This window comes from Cherax quadricarinatus, chromosome 7 (assembly GCF_038502225.1).
Source record: "Cherax quadricarinatus isolate ZL_2023a chromosome 7, ASM3850222v1, whole genome shotgun sequence".
In the NCBI taxonomy this organism is placed as follows: Eukaryota; Metazoa; Arthropoda; class Malacostraca; order Decapoda; family Parastacidae; genus Cherax; species Cherax quadricarinatus.
The window spans coordinates 64,800,230-64,821,322 of record NC_091298.1 but is presented as its reverse complement, the minus strand read 5'-3'; the positions used below and the strand labels follow the sequence as shown (position 1 = coordinate 64,821,322).

At 44.7% G+C, this 21,093-nt stretch overlaps 1 protein-coding gene across 9 annotated transcripts in view; it reads left to right on the top strand.

Moving 5' to 3' along the window:
* The window catches only part of Obsc (Obscurin), a gene marked incomplete at its 5' end in the record, with an annotated part of 440,143 nt that extends 422,258 nt beyond the window's left edge, over positions 1–17,885 (top strand). For all 9 annotated transcript variants that reach the window (XM_070082639.1, XM_070082647.1, XM_070082643.1 and 6 more), the window contains 8 exon segments: positions 177–341; positions 2,121–2,278; positions 4,407–4,606; positions 6,476–6,590; positions 6,805–6,985; positions 7,758–7,983; positions 15,135–15,240; positions 15,923–17,885. In XM_070082639.1, coding sequence (XP_069938740.1) covers positions 177–341; positions 2,121–2,278; positions 4,407–4,606; positions 6,476–6,590; positions 6,805–6,985; positions 7,758–7,983; positions 15,135–15,240; positions 15,923–16,045 — 1,274 coding nt within the window.
* Between the last annotated feature and the right edge of the window lie 3,208 nt (positions 17,886–21,093).

Below are 21,093 nucleotides of genomic sequence, written 5' to 3'. Positions count from 1 at the left end.
ATGATTGACACCTGTCAGAGGGGAAGTACTAATGATTGGCACCTGTCAGAGGGGAAGTACTAATGATTGGCACCTGTCAGAGGGGAAGTACTAATGATTGACACCTGTCAGAGGGGAAGTACTAATGATTGGCACCTGTCAGAGGGGAAGTACTAATGATTGACACCTGTCAACAGGAGAGACGGAGTGGCAGACCTGCGCCGAGAATATAGACCACGAGTTCTACCTTGTCAGTGGTCTGGCACCAGAGAGTGTCCACCAGTACCGAGTAGCAGCCAAGAACTTTATGGGCTGGGCAGAGTTCTCAGCCTCTTCTGCCTCCAGCAGAACCCTCACTGCAGGTAGGCCTGTCTTGCTGCCTACCAGTCTTGCTGCCTACCAGTCTTGCTACCAACCAGTCTTGCTACCTACCAGTCTTGCTACCTACCAGCCTACCAGTCTTGCTACCTACCAATCTTCCTACCTACCTTGCTACCTACCAATCTTCCTACCTGGGCAGAGTTCTCAGCCTCTTCTGCCTCCAGCAGAACCCTCCCTGCAGGTAGGCCTGTCTTGCTGCCTACCAGTCTTGCTGCTTACCAGTCTTGCTACCTACCAGTCTTGCTACCTACCAGTCTTGCTACCTACCAGCCTACCAGTCTTGCTACCAACCAGTCTTGCTACCTACCAGTCTTGCTACCTACCAGCCTACCAGTCTTGCTACCTACCAATCTTCCTACCTACCTTGCTACCTACCAATCTTCCTACCTACCTTGCTACCTACCAATCTTCCTACCTTCCTTGCTACCTACCAATCTTCCTACCTACCTACCAATCTTCCTACCTACCTACCAATCTTCCTACCTACCTACCAATCTTCCTACCTACCTACCAATCTTCCTACCTACCTTCCTTGTTTTATTTACCATTAAAAGAATCGCAGTTTTTGATGATCTTGATAATAGCAATATTGTCATGTAGGGGGGTAATGATTAGGGGAATATGGGGGTAAGCGGGGGGAGTCAGAGGGTAGGGGACAGGCGAGGCAGTAGGAGGGATGAGTGCGGAGGTAGGTAATGTGAGGTCACTGGTAACTACACCTTCACCTCTCATTACTCTACCCGCCACACTACACTACTCACCCTCTCACTACTTTAACTAAACATAAATAAATGGAGAAAATAACAGGGACAGTGAATATTACTATTCTACTCAAACACAGTTTATTATTAAGTCCTTGTACAATAATATATTTGGGAACAGGAGTACATTGGGGTTTAGATAAATGGGGTGGTACACATAAGCAGTGAGACAGGGAATACAATTAGCTTGGCGAAACAGAATATAACTTACAATGTAGTTCAGAGGACAGTTCACTACAGGAACTAAGCCACAGGTCCCAAGACCTATACAGCACGAGTAAGGCGCCAAGCCAGTACTCTGCCCAATGCCTCCAACAGTCTCCTCCAGAGACTTCAGCAGCCTTCTCCCGAGCCCTGCACCCCAGCAGCAGCTCCTCTCGAAGTCTATGCTCAGGAGCTCTGCACCCCAACAGCAGCTCCACTCGAATCTTCTGCTCAGGAGCTCTGCGCCCCAGCAGCAGCTCCGCTCCAATCTCCCTACTCAGCTCTTCCTTGGGCTTTTATGGTGGTCCAAGCACCCTCCACAACCACGTGTACGACCTGACGCCTAGGTCTGAGGCGTCAAGAACAAAAGACCTCAGACGTGGGCGTGGCTACAGACGTTTGCCAAGGCAAGGTGTGACCATATAATTGGTTAAATTAGGTCTCCCCAGAGACCTCACAAGCCCAGCTGGACTACATCACAATATTTTGGGAAACGTTTCGCCAGCCTAGCAGGCTTGGTTAGTCCAATACAAAGGTATTTGCCTGCTGGACAACATTGATCACCATTAAGGACACCCAAGTGTTACAAACTCATCACCTTCCCATTATTGTATACCAATTATTTATCAGTTACTATGTTACCGTTACAAATGTTACCACTATTATTACTATATTATTATTGCTATTGTTATTACTCTTATTTATGAGACGGTAAACTCCCGGATCTGTGAAGTTTATGGGGTGTTTTCCCGAGTACATTCATAGGCATGAGTAACACTTAATTACCACTTACAGGAGCCATTAAAGTGGAACTGGGTAAGGGGATGCGCTACCTGCAGAAGGTGACTGAGAGGGGCAGGATGGTCCTCCCCTGGCTGGAGAAACTGGAGCTGGATTATTCCAAGGAGAAAGATCCCGTCAAGCTCAAGACTGGAGATAATGCGCAGCTTCAGGTACGACTCTGACCTCCAGTTCCTCGGATTAAGAGCCCCTTGCCAGCACCAAGACTTCTTGATTCCTTATTCTTAAAAATTAACAGATTTGTTGTTCCATATAAATCAATCTATATTTGTCACCACCTTGAGTGTCCTTACTAATCATGATAGTGAGGGGCTCTTGATCCAGGGAATTTGACCTATTTTTCTCTAATTGAACGTGATTACCTTCTAGTTTCCCAGGTGGTTTATGATCCCCTGTGGATTTAGAGCTTTCTTGTGAATGGTCAACTCGTTTTTGATTGCAGTTAACGACTGTTATTGAATATAATTACTGAAATGGGCTCAAAATGTGCTTCTGGTGTGGGGAAGTGCCCTGGCTGGTGTGTGTGTGTGGGGAAGTGCCCTGGCTGGTGTGTGTGTGTGGGGGGGAAGTGCCCTGGCTGGCGTGTGTGTGTGGGGAAGTGCCCTGGCTGGTGTGTGTGTGTGGGGAAGTGCCCTGGCTGGTGTGTGTGTGTGGGGGGGAAGTGCCCTGGCTGGCGTGTGTGTGTGGGGAAGTGCCCTGGCTGGCGTGTGTGTGTGGAAGTACCCTGGCTGGTGTGTGTGTGGGGAAGTGCCCTGGCTGGTGTGTGTGTGTGTGTGTGTGTGTGTGTGTGTGGGGAAATATCCTGGCTGGTGTGTGTGGGGGGAAGTGCCCTGGCTAATGTGTGTGTGTGGGGAAGTGCCCTGGCGGGTGTGTGTGGGGCGAAGTGCCCTGGCTGGTGTGTGTGGGGGGGAAGTGCCCTGGCTGGTGTGTGTGTGGGGAAGTGCCCTGGCTGGTGTGTGTGTGTGTGTGGGGGGAAGTGCCCTTGCTGGTGTGTGTGTCGGGAAGTACCCTGGCTGGTGTGTGTGTGGGGGGGGGGGAAGTTCCCTGGCTGGTGTGTGTGTGTTTACCTGGAGTTTACCTGGAGAGAGTTTCGGGGGTCAACGCCCCCGCGGCCCGGTCTGTGACCAGGCGTGTGTGTGTGTGGAAGTACCCTGGCTGGTGTGTGTGTGTGTGTGTGTGTGTGGGGAAGTGCCCTGGCTGGTGTGTGTGTGTGGAAGTACCCTGGCTGGTGTGTGTGTGTGTGTGTGTGTGTTGGGAAGTGCCCTGGCTGGCGTGTGTGTGGGTAAGTGCCCTAGCTGGCGTGTGTGTGGGGAAGTGCCCTGGCTGGCGTGTGTGTGGGGGGAAGTGCCCTGGCTGGCGTGTGTGTGGGGGGAAGTGCCCTGGCTGGCGTGTGTGTGTGGGGAAGTGCCCTGGCTGGCGTGTGTGTGTGGGGAAGTGCCCTGGCTGGCGTGTGTGTGTGGGGAAGTGCCCTGGCTGGCGTGTGTGTGGGGAAGTGCCCTGGCTGGCGTGTGTGTTTGGGGAAGTGCCCTGGCTGGCGTGTGTGTGTGGGTAAGTGCCCTGGCTGGCGTGTTTGTGGGTAAGTGCCCTGGCTGGCGTGTGTGTGGGTAAGTGCCCTGGCTGGCGTGCGTGTGGGTAAGTGTCCTGGCTGGCGTGTGTGTGGGTAAGTGCCCTGGCTGGCGTGTGTGTGGGTAAGTGCCCTGGCTGGCGTGTGTGTGGGTAAGTGCCCTGGCTGGCGTGTGTGTGGGTAAGTGACCTGGCTGGCGTGTGTGTGGGTAAGTGCCCTGGCTGGCGTGTGTGTGGGTAAGTGCCCTGGCTGGCGTGTGTGTGGGGAAGTGCCCTGGCTGGCGTGTGTGTGGGGAAGTGCCCTGGCTGGCGTGTGTCTGGGTAAGTGCCCTTGCTGGCGTGTGTGTGGGGAAGTGCCCTTGCTGGCGTGTGTGGGGAAGTGCCCTGGCTGGCGTGTGTGGGGAAGTGCCCTGGCTGGCGTGTGTGTGGGGAAGTGCCCTGGCTGGCGTGTGTTTGGGGAAATGCCCTGGCTGGCGTGTGCGTGGGGAAGTGCCCTGGCTGGCGTGTGCGTGGGGAAGTGCCCTGGCTGGCGTATGTGGGGGGAAGTGCCCTGGCTGGCGTATGTGGGGGGAAGTGCCCTGGCTGGCGTATGTGGGGGGAAGTGCCCTGGCTGGCGTGTGTGTGGGGAAGGCCCTGCCATGGAGGTTACAATAGGATGGCTTTACAAGGAGCACGTCCGTGACGAGACCACAGTACTAATCATTTCGTTGTTATTAGGTGAGGAAATACAACGTTGTGGCCGAGATCTCCCGAGGCAGGTTCTCCGTCATCTTGAAGTGCGTCAGATCGGACGATCAACGCCAGTTCGTGGCCAAGGTGCTGGAGAACAAGGAGACTGACTACACTGCCAGGGAGGAGTACGAGGTAGCCAAGTTCCTCAGACACGAGAGGATTGTTCAACTCTACGAGGCTTATAGGTGAGTACCTTGAGGTATGTTCAAGGCACATTCCCCTAAGAAGAAAATATGTAAACTTGAAAGAGAGAGAAAGATGCTCCCTCTCCAGGTGAAGACGGTGAATCAGATTATTATAATCAAAAAGAAGCGCTAATCCACAAGGGCTATACAGCGCTACAGTGAATCAGAGCTTCTCAAAGTATATTTTAAATACTGAAGGAGGCATATATATCTCTTAAAGAGATATTGATATAACTTCTGAGAGAACTGAGAGGTAAAGATTCTCTGTATTATTCCACCACCACCCTTACCACTTGTTCTTCCTCTCTTGGTCCCGTCCCTGTCTAGCTCGCCTGTATATACTGACTCCCTCTCTTGAGTTAAAGGTATATGAATCTAATTCTATGCTTTTTAAAGGGGTGGAAGGGTAAGCCAGTGGAAGGCCTCGGTCAGATAACCAAAAGCTCCAGCTGTGGGTCATCATATGACTATTACTCTCTTCAAGAAACACTTGTCCAGTTTCCCGACGTACCTTACCTAACCTTCTGTGTTAGTGACTTCGTAAATTGCCCAGGTCGGACAGAAATGTCGTAGTAAGCTTCTCTTTCCTATGTGCGGATTATTAGCTTATTATTGGACTCGGAACTAAGCTCTAAATTCACCAGGGTCATAGAGCGCTGCCGGGCGGATTGTGTTAAAGAAGAAATATGTGAAAATTAGACACCAGAAATGGTTAGAAGTATGCAAGAGTGCTCAATAATTGCTTCTATCATCACGCATGAGTTGTATGGGTGTGGGAAGGGGTGTATGGTGAGTGTTGACTGGCAGACAAATGAGTGGGGTAGTGGCGAGTAGGGTAGTGATACGGACGGGTGAGTGAGTAAACAACTCCAGTGTCTCTTTCGGCTAGCAGCAGTGTTTCGGCGTCTTTTCAGTGTAAACACATTCATGGGTGTTTCTGAGGCTGTGAACACAGCTGTTACCCTTCATAAACACGGTCCCTTTCCTTCTCCCTTCCCAACGTAAACCTTCAGAAACTATCTCAACTGTGCCGGTGTAACGGACCTTCCACTAGGCTATAAAACTAGTTGATCCCACGTTCGATTCTTCGTGCAGTGAGCACTAATAGCTGTTTTTCAATTAGTTGGTCCCCTTAAGTGCTTTTTTTACAACCAGCCTTTATTGTTCTTAGTGTAAAAAAAATTATTTTTCACGTTTTCTTACAAATAAATCACATTGTTGTGCTGAAGTCAGATTTTAGGACTATTTTTGGAGGAAAAATTAACTAATTCATTTTGTTTTTTTAAATTTTGTGTGCACACCCCACCAAAAATACCGCCCTCCCCCCCTTTGATTGGTTTACCATTCGTTAAATCCGTATAATGTAGTTTACATACCTATGACGTGCCTGCCTTAAAGTTCTACCTAAAAAAATATTGTACCCAAAAAAAAAAAAAACGTTTTTAACATCGACACCATGCCTAACCCTTCTAGGGTAGGGTAGGTGCCTGAGCCCGAGCCTTTAGCTCATAAGACTGTCATTCCCATTTGCCCCCTTGTGGCGGGGATGGCAGACCAGAGAGGCCTAGCTTATGGCTAGGCCTGGGGACAGTTGGTCCCAAAGATGAGGAGGTACTTGTGCCTCCTCCCATGGGAGACTTAGGTCTCAGACACTCCCTAAAGAGGGAGCCAAGGCCGGGCCACCACTTGGAAAAGGCCTGGGCCGGGAGAATACCGGCGAATCTTTAATAATAATAATAAAACGTTTTTACGTTCTATATAAAATTTATTTATGTAACCATAACATCGCCCAAGTTCTATGTAAAAACAATTTTTGTATCCCAAGCCTTAACAAAATATAATTGCACAGGGTCTTCCCTCCTATTGCAGTGTGAGCAGTGTAATGGTGTTGATTATGGAGCCCCTGTCAGGTGTGGATATACTGACGTATCTGGCCATGCAGTATGAATACTCTGAACAACACGTGGCCATCGTGGTCACTCAGGTGAGTAAACCGGTAGATAGTTGAGGAAACTGGTAGATCAGATGATTTACAATTTTCTTCAGGTCTTATTTGTGTATGTCTTGTTAAGTTTTCGGTGTCGTATACCATCACTGCGTCACCCGTGCAAAATACCAGAAGACTGTATACGAAACAGCAGCAGTATGGAACGTTCCCTTATGTTCTTATGTTTACTAAACTCCGTGTTCACCTGCAGGTACTGGACGCCCTCTCGTACCTACACTGGCGCGGGTACTGCCACTTAGACCTTCAACCAGACAACGTTGTGCTCACGTCTACTCGCCGCTGTGACGTCAAGCTGGTAGACTTGGGCAGTGCTCAGAAGGTCTCCAAGCTGGGTTCCACGGTGCCCCTCAGCGGACTTCTCGACTATACTGGTTAGCATCAATTAACAATCTCCCTTTCTCCTACGTACTCTAACCTGAACCTCACAGACCTCATAAAATCTCTTAACTGCTTTCAGTAAACTACCACTCCATACACTTGCAACGTCCGCCTCATTACTCCGCTCTCCACCCCATTATATGCCTTTTCCAAATCCATAAATGCGAGGTAAACCTCTTTACTCTTGTGTAAATACTATTCACCTATAATCTTCACTGTAAACACTTGATCTACACACCCCCTACCCTTCCTAAAGTCTCAGTGTTCATCTGCCATCTTGCTCTCCGTCTTAGAGGGAAGGTCATTATTTTGAACAGATAACTTCCTAAGGTTTACCCAGTACCTGGGGATGAGAGGCAGTCTGGTTTGGTCCAGGGAAGCCAAGCTTCTTGATAGAGTAGTCAGCATCATTCTATCCCCACACACGTCACTCGGGTATATTATTACACTCAAAAGTTAGTGCTAAACCCACAAGGGTCATATAGAGCTTTGTAAAGTTCTTTTTCGCTCTGTAACTAGCTTTATCAAGTCGTTCTTTACTCTCTTATTTTGCTCTGTATTGTTATAATTAATATAAGTGTTAAATTCAACAGTCATACAGCGCTGATTCTGCTCTGTAAAAGCCTTCTTAGTCATTTTCAACGACCTTAACATAACGATACATTGTCCCAATAGAACTTTATCCTTCCAAGTGTCTGTTCTTCGGCCTTGTCCCCAGCACAGCATTCACTTCCCACGTCACTCATGCCTGTCCCCCTTCCACAGCTCCTGAAGTGCTGTGTGACCAGCAAGCGTTCCCCAACACCGACATCTGGTCCCTGGGCACTCTCGCCTATCTCCTGCTCTCTGGCACCAGCGCCTTCAGAGGGGAGGACGAAGACGAGACCAAGGCTAACATCCAGTTCGTGAGGTACAGGTTTGAGAACCTGGCAGCCAACACCACACAAGAAGCTATACGTTTTCTCATGCTCATCTTCAAGAGAGACCCCAGGTAACTGCAGCTAATGTTCACTGGGAAAGGGGTATACCCGTAGAGGTCAAATAATAGGTGAGGGATGAAAGTTAGGCCTGCATTTCTAGGGGTCTGGAGTCCTTTAGGATCAGTGAACCGAAGTTGGAGATTCTTTTAAGTATATTTAGTGTATGGATATACAAAGGGACGGGAGGCTCTAACTCTGGTTCCAATATTAACTGGTCAACCTTTGTTTATTCAACAGTCTTTTATTACGACTGAGTTCATATTAGCGAATTCTTAGAGAAAGAACTACATGCGTATGGGGTAATTTAGGAGTAGAGTAGCTGGTCGAGAGACAAGAGTTAAAACCTACCCAGCATGGGCCAAGAGATGTGTTGCAGAGCCGCTGCCTCCTTGTTGTGTGAGAGTTGGTTATCACTGGTGTGTGGGACGAGGGTGTTGGAATCTTTAAAACTAAATAAGGAATGTACATCTGGAATCCAGTTCCCTGATGAGATTTTGAAATTGGGTTTTTATTTCTATAAGGGTAGCTTCAGTTGGTTTTTCTTTTTAGGTTACCTTCTGTATATAATTCAACTTTGTTCCAATTTATCCAATGTTTGGTGATTTTTTACGGGTTGGAACAAAACTTTCGTCCTTTCAGACCTTTGTGTCCCACAATCCTGGTTGGAAGTTGGCGCACTCTTCCCTGTGTAGAAAAAGGTTTTGTCAGAATATTTAGTATATCCCATTTTCTCCTAAAGTATTGGTTTCAAAGGGTGGGGGATTCTTCTGAGAAAATTGTCTTATTTAACAGGATTAAGTGAGAATTGTGTTGATTAAATGGTTTGCTTCTCTCCAATATGTCATTGTAGGAGGTTATCAGCACTGCATGACCCTTCTGGATTTAGCGCTTAGTTATAATTATTATAATCATAACTAGGCACTAAAGCCACAAGGATCATGGTTATAATAATAGTTTAGAAGGATATGGTTAATTTGTCGGGTGTTTGGAAGTTGGCATCTCTCTCTAATGTTTTTGCTTGACTTCATGTTAACCTTCCTGGATGCCCTGACTGCTGTGAAATGTGTAATGCTGTACATTGGATCCTATGAACTCCAACTGTGGAGAATTGTGTACAAACCCGGCTATTATGCCATCACCCTGACTACTACATCCAAGAAGGTGTACCAAACTTATAAGCACCACGGCGTAATAGCGCACAAAATGCGTGCTAAAGGAATAACAGGAAAAGTCGGTCAATAGATCTATAATTTCCTCACTAACAGAACACAGAGTAGTAGTAGTCAACAGAGTAAAGTCCGAGGCAGCTACGGTGAAAAGCTCTGTTCCACAAGGCACAGTACTCGCTCCCATCTTGTTCCTCATCCTCATATCCGACATAGACAAGGATGTCAGCCACAGCACCGTGTCTTCCTTTGCAGATGACACCCGAATCTGCATGACAGTGTCTTCCATTGCAGACACTGCAAGGCTCCAGGCGGACATCAACCAAATCTTTCAGTGGGCTGCAGAAAACAATATGAAGTTCAACGATGAGAAATTTCAGTTACTCAGATATGGTAAACACGAGGAAATTAAATCTTCATCAGAGTACAAAACAAATTCTGGCCACAAAATAGAGCGAAACACCAACGTCAAAGACCTGGGAGTGATCATGTCGGAGGATCTCGCCTTCAAGGACCATAACATTGTATCAATCGCATCTGCTAGAAAAATGACAGGATGGATAATGAGAACCTTCAAAACTAGGGATGCCAAGCCCATGATGACACTCTTCAGGTCACTTGTTCTATCTAGGCTGGAATATTGCTGCACACTAACAGCACCTTTCAAGGCAGGTGAAATTGCTGACCTAGAAAATGTACAGAGAACCTTCACGGCGCGCATAACGGAGATAAAACTCCTCAATTACTGGGAGCGCTTGAGGTTCTTAAACCTGTATCCCCTGGAATGCAGGCGGGAGAGATACATGATTATATACACCTGGAAAATCCTAGAGGGACTAGTACCGAACTTGCACACGAAAATCACTCGCTACGAAAGCAAAAGACTTGGCAGACGATGCAACATCCCCCCAATGAAAAGCAGGGGTGTCACTAGCACGTTAAGAGACCATACAGTAAGTGTCAGGGGCCCGAGACTGTTCAACTGCCTCCCAGCATACATAAGGGGGATTACCAACAGACCCCTGGCAGTCTTCAAGCTGGCACTGGACAAGCACCTAAAGTCGGTTCCTGACCAGCTGGGCTGTGGCTCGTATGTTGGTTTGTGTGCAGCCAGCAGTAACAGCCTGGTTGATCAGGCTCTGATCCACCAGGAGGCTTGGTCACAGACCGGGCCGCGGGGGCGTTGACCCCCAGAACTCTCTCCAGGTAAACTCCAGCTCCTAAAGAAACAGAATCGAAATTAGACAACCCCTCCCCTTTTTAGTATTATCCTGGGGAGCGCTTAACTCGAAGAATTGATCAATCAGATGCTTGATGGAGTTGTCGCACCTAGTAATTCACCCTTGATTCTAGTACCTAAGGACAGTACTTGGCGCCCAGTGATTGTCTTTGGAAAGTTAAATGCGATAACTATTCCAGATGGCTTCCCACTTCCTGTACTTGGTGACCTTTTACGTAACATCGGAGATAAGTCTTTTCAACCCTGGACTTGTTACAAGGATTTTGGCAAGTCCCTCTTCACGAGGACAACCAAGAGCTAACTGCATTTTCCACTCCTACAGGTCATTATCATTTCCTCCGTATGGCCTTCGGTTTACAATCTTCGCCTATGACATTGTCGAGGCTCACAACTGATATCTTTAGAGGCCTCATAGGTAACGCACTTACGATGTACTTAGATGACGTAATTGTTGCCTGAAGACGTGGATATGCACTTGAAAAGACTCAATGTAGTACTTGGTAAGATTGAAGGAGCCAATTTAAAGATCAAACTAAGTTTCAATTTTTCTGATTAGAAATAATGTCTTGGTCACGTAGTCACTCCTAGAGGGGTTACGACTGACCAAAGTAACTGCAGTATTAAATTTTCCAACTCCCAAAACTGCTGATGCCGTAAGATCCTTTGTGGGCTTAGCAGGTTTTTATAGATCTTTCATTGCTAATTTTTCTTCTATAGCAGCTCCTCTGAGTTGTGCAAGAAAGATGCGTCTGTCGTTTGGACCTTCCGTCAAGAACGAGCATTCCAAACTCTTAAAGAAAAGCTAACATCTACTCCAATTTTGAAATTTTTCTAACCCTTTCTATCTGACAACTGATGCTAGTTCAAGTGGCATAGGTGCCGTACTAGCTCAGAAGACCGATGGCAAGTACAACTTTGTTGCATTTACTAGCAGAGTCCTTACAAAGGCTGAATGTAATTACACAGTAACTGAGCAAGTAGCCTTAGCAGTAGTATGGTCTTTGAAGCACTTCCGAGACATTATATACCGGTACTCTGTTCATGTCTTGACAGACCATACTCCATTGATACCTTTATTCCAGAACAAATAACCTATTGGAAGGTTAGCCAGATGGTCTTTGACTATTGAAGAGTTCAACCCTACCTTTGAACACTTACTTGGCAAGTCAAATGTAATTGCAGATGCTTTATCGTGACATGTTATTATGTTAACTGCAGTCCCTCCATTTAGTGCCGAGGATGTAAAGAATGCTCAAAGAACAGATCCCATGTGGTCTGGTGTGATTCAGTTCCTGCTCCAGGAAGATCTTATTCTGACTGTGAAGCCACCAGCACCCATCAGTAACTTTGTCATGAACCAAGAATTACTGTATTGCACAGCTAGGTACTCCTAGCAGACAAGTAGTTAGTAATTCCAATCACTAGCCTTACAGCTAATTTACGATATATGTACTAGGTGCTGGGCACCCTGGTATGGATTATTCTGTAAAAAGCCAGATTGAAATACTTTTGGCAACTGATATTTCTGAGCATGTTAAGATATGTAGTGTCTGCATGCAATATAAAGGCAGTGTTAATGGTCCTAATCCAATCCAGGTGTATCCAACTACTAGCTAACCATGGGAAAGAGTTGCACTAGATCTGTTAACTAATTTCCAATGTTCCCTCCAGGGCAACAAACATCTGTGTTGTGGTAGATCATTTCACCAGATATTGCGAGCTACACAAATAACCCGCACAGAAAAGAGAGAAGCTTACGACGACGTTTCGGTCCGACTTGTGTGACTTTGTCAATGGTCCAAGTCGGACCGAAACGTCGTCGTAAGCTTCTCTCTTTTATGTGCGGGTTATTTGTGTATCGTTCCAGTCACGGTATTGTGCCTTAGTTACTTTTGCAGATAAGACTGCCGAGACAGTAGCTGAAGCATTGAAAGAACGTATAATCTGCAAGCATACCACTCCTAAGTCCCTAGTAACCGATAATGGAGGTGAATTCTGTAATAAGATTCTTGAAAATTTGTGTACTTTGTACAGGATCTCTAAACCAACCATTGTTCCCCACCATCCTGCCAGTAATGGGTTAGCGGAAGGAACTAATAAGAAAGTACTTGATGTCTTGAGAGCCACTATCAATCCCAGTAGTGAAACTTGAGATGAAGTTATACCTGATGTTCGGTATGCAATAAATTCTTCTTACAGTGCTTCTATAGGTGACACTCCACATTATGCGTTGTAAGGTGTAGATAAGCATTTGCCTTATAAGTTAGAATATAACTCAAAACCAAATTACAACCCTGATGAATTCATAACAACTCATACCAGCTTAGCTCAGTGCTATTAGAAGAATCTCTGAAATACTTCATAAATCAACAGCAGAATATACAAGTCGCTAATACTTGACCAAAGCCGACCAAAATTAAAGTAGGTTCGAGAGTTATGCTGACTAACTTTAATAAAACATCTGCAATGCCTAAGCTCGATCAAAAGTTTGTTGGTCCTTATTGAGTAGTTGAACATATCAATGGCAATAAGTATAAGGTTAGAGAAATTAGTACTGGTCAGTATAAAGAATCGCATTTAGATCATATGAAGTTAGTATGCAATGATAATGATGTTCCTACCCAGACTAATGTGACAGACTCTGACAATCATCCTGACTCTGTACCCTCTACCTCTAATACTCAGTCAAACGATCAGCCTAAATGTTGTTCTCTACGTACACGACGGGTATTGAGAAATCCTCAAGTATTATTTGTAAATACCAATTCAGATCTGCCTTAACCACAGCAACAGAGTTTGATTCTCCCAGAGATAATAACCATTCTGCATATGTAAATGTCGCCCTAGCAGAGTTGGCGTTAAATGTAAATAACCTGTATAGATGAATAATATAGTTTAAAATGTATTTCAACTGTCTGTTCCTATATCAACTTAATAATATTCAAGAAATTTTTGTGTGTTCACGTTCTCTCCGAATTCTGAGATTTAACAGTCTAGATTTGAGTGCACCAAGTCTGCCTTTTCTGTTAAACATTTCCTTCCTCAGAATCCGTAGATCACATGAATACAGATCGATTGATCAATTTTTTTTATCACTTTTCCTGTATAATCCCGCTGTCAAGTCCATTATTCCTGTGAATTGTGATATATCATACCTTGTAATGCATTACAATAAGTTCCATTACATTAGCTTCCATCCCAATAATATCCTTATGTATGTTATAATTTTCAACTGTTGTGTATTTTGACATTGTATAGAATCAGCCCAGAGCCGTACGCCTCTTGCCTCTAGTTTGTATTAGCTGTATGTCGGGATGCCATATGTTAGTGTCACCGAGCTCTCAGTAGTATGCAACTCATACCAACCGTTATTAATTCACCATCTTACGTGATCACTGACCATCATTGAGTCATTCTGCTGACTATAGCATGATGTTTGAATGCTACTCGCCCTACAGTCATGATATAACAGTTCAAGTTGAGACGTTAGAGAGAGAAAGACAGGTCATGCTTGGCACTCCTATAGTACCCATAATTATAAGTTACCAGCCGTCCGAAGTGTGTTTTTACCCAATTCCAGCATTCGAACCCCAAACATGTGGGGGGCATTCAGGCTTAAGTCAGACTTGGAGCACAGATCCAGTGCCCCTCACCAGGAATAGACTGTATTAGGATTAAAAAAAGGTCCAGTGGCAGAATAAAGTGTAATTGTTCATGTTCGTCTTGCTCCCAGAGTAAGAAATTTGCTTTTCAACCTATAAGTTAGTAAGACAATGTGGAGTCTGTGGCTTTCGGAAATTTCGACTACCAGGGTGTACAGAGAAATGAATGAAAATTTATATGTAATGGAGAGACGTGAGACGAGGTGTAGAGATGTGATGTGACCTGTAGTACTGTTACTCTGCTAAGTGGTCAGTCAGCAGACTTAATTTTACATAATATCAATGCTGTGTCTGGTGAGAATAAGTCTCGCCAGTGTCTGAAATGTGTAATGATCCTAATTTGTGTGGTGGTGGTAGACCTGGTTACCAGAGTAGATTCCAATACAGTTTTCATGTCTACTTTCTTGATAAGTTTAGTGTTGTAAAAGATGAGAAGGTTCTGTGTTGCTGTGAATTAGTCATTGTTCATATCTGTGGTGCCTCAATGTTGAGGTTCCTGCAAGTTTCAGCTACGTAAAACCTGTCATAACTTTCCCAGGGACCATGTAGATGGCAGCACTGTCTTTGAATGTCGCTTTCTTTAAATTGTTTATGGTGTAGAGACTGTTATTGTTGTCAGCTAGAACTCTGCCTGCTGGGGTCGGGATCTTGTCTGGCAGTGTCTAGTATTTTTTCTTCCTGCAGTCAGTCATGGTTTCAGGGACAGCAAATTTAAGGTTCATTATTGTTGTCCCCAAAACCATGACTGACTGCAGGAAAAGAGAAAATACTAGACACTGCCAGACAAGACCCCGACACCAGCAGACAGAGTTCTAGCTGTCAACAAGACAACAATAAGTCAAACAATTTAAAGAAACCCACATTCAATGACAGTGCTGCCATCTACACGATCCACTGGGGAAGTTGACAGGTTTTACGTAGCTGAAACTTGCAGGAACTCAACACTGAGGAGCCACAGATAAGAGGTCTTTAAGTGATGATAGTCCCTGGTGGACGGAACTGTCTTCATATATGTAGGCAAATGGACCATTTAATCCAGTATATACCTTTGATGAGTTTCGAGTCTTCCTTGCATTGACTTTCTTTTTTTTCAGCAAACGGCCTAACGTAGAAGAATGTAGAGAACATAGATGGTTGATGGAGAACGACTTCCTAGCTAAGAAGAGAGAACGAGCCACATTCTTCGGCAGTAGACTCTGGGTGAGCTGACGGTCACTTTAATGGGGAAGTGGCATATCCTGAAGGAATATAACCCCTGGGTATATAAAGCTTGATCCGAGGAAGGGAAAGGGGTAACTAATTCCATGGGTAAGAGGCCTTCATTGCATCAAGGCAAAGCTCTTGAAGCATAAGAGGGATTACCAATAGACTCCTGGCTGCTTTCAAGATGGAGCTGGACAGACACCTAAACTCAGTACCTGATCAGCCGGGCTGTGGTTCATACGTTGATTGACGTGCGGTCAGCAGTAACAGCCTAGTTGATCAGGCCCTGATCCACCGCGAGTCCTGGTCAAAGACTGGGCCGCGGGAGCGTTGACCCCTGGACCCCCCCCCCCAGGTTTCTTAATTCTTTGATTGTCCTCTGATGTTGAAAAATGAAACTTGTGCAATATTTAAGAATGTTTATTATAGCAAGGTTTCGAAGCCAGTGGCTCTTCGGTCCAGAACAGAGAATTACGGCGGATGATTAGTAGTTTGAGGCAATTAGTCTCTCATCGTGGAGTCTACTCCAGGCTGAATATCTTAGATTCATCTTCTATCGTTCGTCTCTGTAACGGACTGAAAGAAGCCACTGGCTGGCGCAACCTTTCTGTATTATTCTCAGTCTCGTTTTTCAACCACTTGCATCACGCCCCTCTGATGTGTTGATCTTGTGTTGCAGGAGTACGACGCATCTTACCACAGAGGGAGAGCAGCAGTAGTTACCAAGTCTCCAGATTTGCTTAACTTCAATAACGCCAACCTTCCCAGTGTTTACGACCCCGACAAGCTGTCTGAGGTCTAGGACACCGCCGATGCCGCTTCTCCAACTCTCGTCTTAAGAGCTTCTCGCTGTCATGTCTTAGCAACAAGTGTCGATACTGAATAAATTTTTTATCATTGCTGCATCGGGGACCTTTCCCGGTGGCCACTGGAGTGTGTGGGAGCAGAGACGACCATGATGGCACCATCTTCACATCTTTTGAAGTCTTACTTTCTCGTCACAATCATTTCTGCCTCGCATTGCTCCTGACCTTCATGCTGTTGAAGTGAACTGTGTGAAGATCATACATACTCAATGGCGAGTTATTTAGCCATGGAAGCGCTGGAGGTGGCAGCTAGCCGTCGTGGACCCCAGATACTGACGCGGCGGACAGTGTGTGTAGTACTATCATATCCACATCCATGTTGTAAATCCGCCTGGAACACACCTCCAGTGTCGACACAGCTAGCTTCAAGACAAGAGAATGGTGTATCACGAACTGTTGACTGGATGGTGAACGAGTTTTGAAAGAAAAATTTACAATGTCCTCTGTGTTAGTGCAAGTGTCGAGCTCTATAAGGGAAGGACTTTAACAAGCGACACATCCCTTTTGAGTTTTTTTCGTGCAGCGTTGTTGAAGTATCTGAACTCAGCGATAAGTCGTTCCTCTGTTTTGTATCGCACTCAGAGTACTGTAACATTTCATCTGACTTCGATGATCGTGTATCTTGTCCATCCTGGGTGCCGATTCCACTGGGTTACATGAAAGAGAACTACTGGTCATTAATAAGAGTTAAATATTTTGAAATGAATTTGTGTTCAGATAATTACTCGAGATGCTTAAAAAAAAATAGTCAATTCAAAGTTACTTTTTATATACATAATATTTAACAGATTTTGGCGAGATAAGTTTTATTGAAACATATCTCAACACTGTTCCTGTGACCTCGTCCAAACATCTATTTCAGGTCACAGGTATTATGACCTTGAGTTTATGAATGGTAAGAAACTAATCAGTAGATTCAGCACTGTTTCCAGGATACTTGGACTTAGGGAGGAAGAAAAGGTCGGATATTGATCAAATATCTTCAGAGATGAGAGAATAAGGTCCATAATTGGGCCATTTAGTGCGTTTGTGAGAGTTGAGTGAACCTGTGTGTGGTCTGGATTACTGTAAGAGTAAAACGAGATTAAAGGAAAAAATATCCACAGAGGAAGACCTTAACTTCGAAGAATCAATACAAGACTGGGAAATAGTCGTTAATCAAACTCTCCAAGGCAGGGAAAAACAATGATAATTCCTTGAAGAGCTTTCTGGACAAGGTAATCTTGAAGATGTTAACAATGAGAGAGTATTTCAGACATTCGTTTACAGAGTTTTAATAAAACTCGAATAATGGCTTCAGTTATTATAAAGAGGTGAACCCGTATGGGTCACGAGCACAAGATACCTTCGAAGCAAGGTAACTGAATTTCACTGAAAATATTTTAGATAGGTTCTGACAGCAGTCACGAGAGAATTTAACAGCATCTGTAGTGAAGTGAAATTAAAATTTCCTCAGAGAAATGTAACTACAGATCTCAGTCACCATAGTCAGCAGTAAAAGATTTTTCTAATGTATAGTGTGAGCACTATAAGATGATCTATTGTGTATGATAGTTATAGTGCTCCAGTGTTTGGGTTATTGTCCTGTGTGGTAACATTGTTCCTGTCATCGCTTATCATTTCTAGATTTCTGATTACTCATTATAGTGGCGTCATTCACGGCCGCGCTTGGCTGTTGATTGACGCCAAGCAACTGCTTGTAAACAAAGATGTACAGAATATGGAACGAGAAAGATGTATTAGTTTTGATTTTTTGAAATACACATTGATGTCTTTTGACATGTTTTCACTGTCCTTAGCATCAGGGTTACCTTTGTCTTGTCTAGGCGCGGGTGACTCACGACCATGAGCCTTCACAACCTGGTGCAGTACCCAGGACGTTTAGCTCTTGCTATGTCAATGATTTAGAAAACAGTCAAACTGAAGAACGAGACACTTTTGTAACTTCTATTGAGGTAACATTTTGTCACAGTGACTTCATCAGTCCTATACAAAGTAGTGCAAGACAGGTATACAATACCGACAAGATGAAAGTTAAGACACTTGTGAAACATCTGGTTATCTTTATTGTAGACGTTTTGCCATCCAGTGACTTTATCAATACAGATTCTTGGACATAATTAGAAAACAGAAGAACTATATACAAAAGATGAAGTAATCAGTCCCTCAGCCTTGGAGGTGGTGTTTACAACACCATAGTTGTAGAGATTCAGAATCTACAACTATGGTGTTGTAAACACCACCTCCAAGGCTGAGGGACTGATTACCTCATCTTTTGTATATAGTTCTTCTGTTTTCTAATTATGTCCAAGAATCTGTATTGATAAAGCCACTGGATGGCGAAACGTCTACAATAACCAGATGTTTCACAAGTGTCTTCACTTTCATCTTGTCGGTATTGTATACCTGTCTTGCACTACTTTGTATAGGACTGATGAAGTCACTGTCTGGTGAAACATTTCTTCAATAAAAATTCCTATGATGCTTAAGTGTCTCAAATCAACAAAAGAATAGTGGATGATGAGTTTGAGGTAATCAACCTCAACCATAAGAAAGGAGGAACACTGCAGCAGGCCTATCCCAAGCAATGAGCTTTGATAGTTCTATTTATCTGACCTAAATTTGAAACTAGCTAAGGTTTTAGCCTCAACAACCCTACTAGGCAGACTGTTCCAATCAACTATCCTACATCCTTTCTAAGTCTAAACTTGTCTTCAAGATTATCTAAAATCCCTCTTCGACTGAACTGAAGCCAATGGCTGGGGAAACTTCAGTAATGATCATATCTCCTTAGGGCTATACGAAGCCATGTCTGATACATTGTACTAACACACACGTGGAATATATGGTCATCTTCATTATAGACGTTTCGCCATCCAGTAGCTTTAATACAGACTCTAGGATATAATTTGAAGACATTGTTTCAGACTATGGAACAATATTCTTCTCCAGACTGAGGGACTGACCACCTCAAAACTTCAAGGGTGATGGACTGATTACATCGTCTTCAAGTATCTTCTGCTTCTATCAACTTTTCTGTACTCGACTGAAGAAGCCTACTGTGTAGGCGAAACGTTTCGAAATAAAGATACTTAACTGTTGCATATGTGTCTTACCTAACAATTTGAAGACAGTAGAACTATATACAAATGAGGTAATTAATCCCTCAGCCTTGGAGTTGGTGTGAAGATTCTGGCGCTTTTGTACAATTCTGTTTTCGTCATGCCAAATAAGGACCGAAAACTTATTATAACTACTGGTGACACCTGGATCCCAGTTACTGGGATAACATTCCAGTACACTTCACTTATAGATGAATGGTTCAGAGAACCGACACGTTGATAAATTAGACATGTGCAACTCTTGGGTATCTTTATTGAGGAAACGTTTCGCCACACAGTGGCTTCATCAGTCCATACGAAGGAGAATCTTGGAGAACGAAGTGATCAGTCCCTCAACTTTGAGTCGATGTAGTCAGTCCATCAATCTTGAATAGAATTCTATTCAAGATTGATGGACTGATGAAGTCACTGTGTGGCGAAACGTTTCCTCAATAAAGACACCCAAGAGTTGCACATGTGTCTAATTTATCACACTTCACTCTTAAATTTTTAAAGCTACAGGATGGCAATACGCCTTCAGTAAAGATACCCAGATGTTACACATGTCTATTATTATTATTATAATCAAAAAGAAGCGCTAAGCCACAAGGGCTATACAGCGCTGCAGGGTAGGGAAGGAAGCGAGGGTATTGGGCGGCAGAAGGGAGGAGGGATGATCAGCAGGTTACAGAAAACAGCGGGGCAGGGGATAGTACGGGGGTAGAGGGTAGAAAGGGCTGAAGGTATCAGAATTTGTGAAGTAAGCCAGTTGTTGTCAAGAAGTGAGTCCGGATGAAAGGTGGGTCCATCAGCGAGAAGGGAAGGTAAAGAGAGAGCAGCGGAGCGAAGACGACGACGGAGGTAAATTCTGCGTGCTCGTTGATAAAGTGGGCAGTCTAACAGAATGTGGCTGACTGATAATGGAGCTTGGCAATTCTCACAGAGGGGAGCAGGGCGCCTCTCCATGAGTAAGACGAGTATGGCCAATGCGAAGACGGGAGAGAGTAGTCTCCCAACCTAGACACTGGTGATAAGAAGTCGGCCAGTAACCTATACTCGGTTTAATAGATTGAAGTTTGTTACCGAGCATAGTAGACCAACGTTGTTGCCAACGGGTGTGAAGGTGGAAAGATATTGCAGCAAAATAGTCCGTAAATGGAATACCTCTATATGAAACTAGTAGGTCATGTACTACTGACCGTGCAGCAGTGTCTGCCTGTTCATTGCCCTGTACGTCAACATGACCAGGGACATAACAAAAAACTATATCTTTATGCTTGGTAAAGATGCGGCGTAGCCAAAGTTGGATACGGAGGACTAAGGGGTGAGGTGTATCAAATTTCTGTATAGCCTGTAAAGCACTAAGGGAGTCTGAGACAACCACAAATGATGACACATACATAGATGCAATACGGATAGGTGCTGCAAGGATGGCATACAATTCAGCAGTAAAAATACTAGCCGAAGGTAGTAAATGCCCTTGTACGACGCTGTCCGGAAACACTGCTGCGAATCCTACGCCGCCAGAAGACTTAGAGCCATCTGTGTACACAGCAATGGCATGAGAATGAGAGTGGAAGTGGTCAAGAAAAAGAGAGTGGGAAGCAACCATAGGCAGTTGGGCTCTCGAGCAAGGGAGAGAGAAAGAACAGACTCGAACAGCTGGAACTTCCCAGGGGGGTAGGGAAAAGTGAGATGCTACATGAACATAGAAAGGTGGTAATTGAAGAGAAGACGAGCGAATGAAGGCGAAGAGAGAAGGGACGGAGTCAACAGGGGCGGCGAACAAATAAATGTCTACTAATATCAGAGACCATTCTATAAATGGAAGGATTGCGGAGATCATGAGAGCGTTCATAGTAGTGAAGGCAATGGGTATCACG